The following is a 4257-nucleotide window of genomic DNA, read 5'->3' as shown; positions in this document are numbered from 1 at the left end:
GCAGTGAAACAAAGCTCAGAATCTGATTTAACACTTCAAATCCTTCGTTTTGGTTACTCAAGCTTTGAAACAAAGATTGGTAACGCCTTCGTTTTGCTGTTTGATTCTTAGAACAATTTATGTAATTAGGGTTTTTCTCTGAAAATTATAAAATTAACTATCTGCAAATGATTTTGATATGAAATAAAATACAGAAAATGGCTATTTATAATTACGGGAAATTAGTATCCCGTTGGATCATTCCGGATATAAAACGGTACGTTTATTTATAAAAGCTGATCCAAACGGTATCGATTTTTGGGATAATTATCCAAATCAGTACAATTTGTATTGCGGTCTTGGTCTCAGCGCCTGGTTACACGTACTACGAAGTGATAATTGTGATAGTTTAATAAAAAGCTCCCGTTTATCGAAAATACCGGTTTTATTGATTTACCGAAACGAATATTGTATCGAAAATATTGCGCCGGGACCCGCGCAGAATAAACCGTACGCCGGATCGAAAAAGTCGAAACATGGAATATGCTCGGAATATTACAATTAGGTTAGGAAGGAGTTCTCGGAAGAGTTTCGGGTTCCAAAAACGTAACAACGGTTGACGTCAGTTGGTTCCCGTTTTTATAAAATAGATTTTAAATACTCGGAAAAAGATTTTATAAATGTCATATGATCCTTATAAATCCATAAATCAACATAAAAATAATTAGGAAAATATGACAATTATCTATGTTTTATTTTGGACATATAAAAATTAAAATACTCAATTAATATTATTGAAAGGCATATGTCATAGCCTATTTGTTTATTCGAGGATTTAACTCAACTCAAATAAGAATGTAATAAGTAAATAGTGGATCTATCGTCAGAGAGATCTCACAAAGTAACATCTGTCAAAGGGTTAAGAAACATTATTCATCTACAGACTTGAAGACTTAATTCACTGGAAGAAGCTCAAGAAATTGATCAAGCCTCAGTGATTTTGAGAAATAAATAATATTTGCCTATTTTGACAATACTTATGAAGTGTTCCGCGTTTTGGTATCAGAGCCTTGTTGTTTATTTAATTCTTTAGTATCAAGGTTTGATTATATCCTGGAGGGAGTAAGTCATAGCGAAGTACCGTTTAGGCAGGTGGCCGTTGAGGGAAGCAGGTGCATCCTTGGAGTAATCAATACCAGGATAATTACAGAATTGAATAAATTCTCGGATCATATCTCACAAAGACTCAGGTATGTCAAAATTAGGTATTATATTATTGAACCTTACTGCAAATACAAATGCTTAGAACTCTGTATTTTTAATAAGTGTTAAATCTTTTTAAATCTTCTCATTCTATGAGTAGCAATAATCATCCGTGGTTAGTAAACATATCTGGTAGTGCCATGATTTCCATGAATAACTATCAATACTTAGAACACCTTTTAAAGGTTTCTAAAAAGATTGTCAGTGAAAAAGACAATAGAAACATTAGATCTCTTATCTGGGATCTAGAAGAATTTAAAACTGAACAAGTTCAATTCTATAATAGATATTCTATGCAAATAGAAACAGAGATATCTTCTCTTAAAAGAATTCCCAGTTATGATCTTATTAAGAATCCATAAATGAGTTTGTTAACAGAAAAACATCCTGAGGAAACTCAAGATGAAAACAATTTGGAAATCGAGTTCCCAGAGAATGAAAAAGGTTTTCAAGCAAGCTTTTTGGTAAAGCAAGAAATTCTTTCTAAAATCAAAAGAAGCAAACTTGATTTAAGAAAAGAGAAAATATTTAACATTCCTATGTTAAATTGTTTTAAAAGGAAAAACAATATCTTTTATTATATCTCTACCAAAGAAATGCATGTAGATATAAAAGATACTACAGGTTTAGTTTATCTGCCTTTAATCACTAAGGAAGAGATAACCAAAAATTTGTTGAAAATAGACTCTAAGATAAGATCTACTATCAGCGTAGTTCACTTAGGTGCTATAAAAATTTTGCTTAAAGCAGAATTTCAAGAAGGAATAGATTCTCCTATTAAAATGGCTTTAATAGATAATAGATTCAATGACAGAAGAGATTGTATTTTAGGTGCTGCTAGAGGTAATTTAGCATACCAAAAATTCATGTTTACTGTCTATCCTAAATTTGGTTTTAGTTTAGAAACTAAAAATCTTGATCAGATATTATCTTTCGTGCATGACTTTGAGAGACATAATCTGATGAATGCAGGTGATAAAGTATTTAGCTTAACTTATGTTGTTGCTTATGCTTTAACCAATAGTCATTATAGCATTGACTATAAGAAAAATGAATATATCGAATTGGAAGATGTATTCTCAGAAATAGGATCTGTAGAAGAAAAGCAATTTTCAGATATCAGTCCTTTAGATAATTCTTGGGCAATTGATATTGCAAAGTATAAACCAATTCTAGGACAAAAACCTAGAATGAGTTTTAGAGGAAGAACCTTAGAGGTTGGTGAATCCTCTAATACCTCTAATAAAGAATTACTTCATAGCATGTCCCGAAGAGTTGATGACTTATGTCAGAAACTGGATCATCTATAGTCGTTCTAAATACTAATATGCACCCGCATATTTATAAAAAAGGAAAAATTCTAGAGTTTAAGAAATTAAATGAAGGAATAGACCTTGAACCAAGGAAGTACATCTTCAGTGGTGTTGTAGGAAGTAATAGCCTTAACACTATTGTGTCTTCAACGAATAATCTTAACCAGATTACAGGAAGATGTTTACTAGGAATCTATAACTTGTTGTCCTACTTCGGACTAAGTAAAGATCCCAGTGAAAAATTTTCAAAATCTCCTAGTATCTTCAACAGATATTCTACTTCTTTGAGAGGGGGGAGTAATGTGGAAATAGAAATTCTGAGAGACATAAAAAAGCTCTTAGTAAAACAGAACACTAATATTGAAAAATTAGAAGTTCAGTTGTCACAACTTAGAAACACTAAGTGTGATAATGAAGTTATTGACTGCAAGTTCAATGAAATCATAGAATACCTTAAGAAAATCTTAGGATGAGCATTAAGGAATTACTAGAAGATTTTGATAAAAATATCAAGCCACAAATAGGAGAAATCCTTAGGTTGCTTAAAATTCAGCATGCTAACCATGTTACAGATAACATTGAGGCAGCAGCAGCAAAGATCATTACTGAATTGAAAGCAACAATTCAAGAATGTCCTTGCAACCATGAAATCCTTGAAGCCCTCCAAAAAAAGGCAGCATAAAGGAAAAGAAATCATCACAACAGATGAAGATCCAGAGCACGAATCAAGGATCTGGAAATATAGTTACCCCAACTATAGTGTCGGGAACGAAGAGCTAGGAACTGGAAAAAATCCTGGCAGTCTAACGTGGCCATTCGGTGTTGATAAGAAATCAACATGAATTACATAAAAATAGTAGAAAAATTCTTCTGGGATAACATAGAAGAAGAAGAATTGCAGGTTAACGATGACAACTATAAAGTCCTCGAACAAGCAATCAGGTTAATGGAGTTAGATGATGAATCTAAAGCCAACCAAGAAATAGAAGACAGTAATGAATTAAAATCTTTATTTGGTTTTAATGATTACAATATTCTTAACACAATTGAAAGTTTCAGTTCTGAAGAACAGGAAGACCTTCAAGAAAGAGAAGTTGATAGTTCTGAAGATGAGGAAATAGAAAACCTCAGGATGAACACTCATCAAACTTCAGCACCTCCTTCAGCATCTTCTTCACCAAAAAGAGAATCAGGAGAAACATCAGGTACAAAGAACCCTGAAGGAAGCAGAAAAAGGAAAGGTAATTTCTATCCTTTTAATAATTCTGAGGCTAAAGGAAATTCTAATATTTTTGGTAATAATATCTTAAATATTGACGAAAAGCCAAACAGAAAAGAGCTCATAGACACTTGGGCAAAAGAAATTAGTCTTATTATTCAGACTAACAAAGATTCTTATGATGATCAAAACACAGTTTTATTATTGATCGAACATAAGACTTTAGGTGTCATTAATAATTTTATTAAAAAGACCACTTGGGAACCAGTCATGAGTCCCGTTACAGCCTTTGAAAATGTATTAGATGGCATCTATACAATGTTCTTAGGAATTAATCAAGCTTCTGATAAACTGCAGGAGTTATTAAGAATAAAAGAAAAGGCAAGAACTAGGATCACTAATATGCAGCTTTGCGATATATGTTTCCTAGATCAATTTTTCTGTGACTATGAAAAATATCTATACCAATTAGATGACCAAGCG

The 4257-nt window shown here is 32.2% G+C and overlaps 1 protein-coding gene across 1 annotated transcript; it reads left to right on the top strand.

Annotated features, from left to right (window-relative positions):
• Positions 1 to 2024: 2024 nt before the first annotated feature.
• On the top strand, positions 2025 to 2552 carry LOC141660190 (uncharacterized). The gene has a single exon (XM_074467154.1). It carries the CDS (start codon positions 2025 to 2027, stop codon positions 2550 to 2552), a length of 528 nt encoding a protein of 175 aa, XP_074323255.1.
• The last annotated feature ends 1705 nt before the right edge of the window (positions 2553 to 4257 follow it).

This window comes from Apium graveolens, chromosome 5 (assembly GCF_009905375.1).
Source record: "Apium graveolens cultivar Ventura chromosome 5, ASM990537v1, whole genome shotgun sequence".
Taxonomy (NCBI): Eukaryota; Viridiplantae; Streptophyta; class Magnoliopsida; order Apiales; family Apiaceae; genus Apium; species Apium graveolens.
Note: the sequence above shows the minus strand (reverse complement) of the source record. Positions and strands in the feature narration are given on the sequence as shown.

Coding starts and splice junctions, on each gene's coding strand:
- LOC141660190 (XM_074467154.1), top strand. CDS start 2,025: ATGGCTTTAATAGATAATAGATTCAATGACAGAAGAGATTGTATTTTA.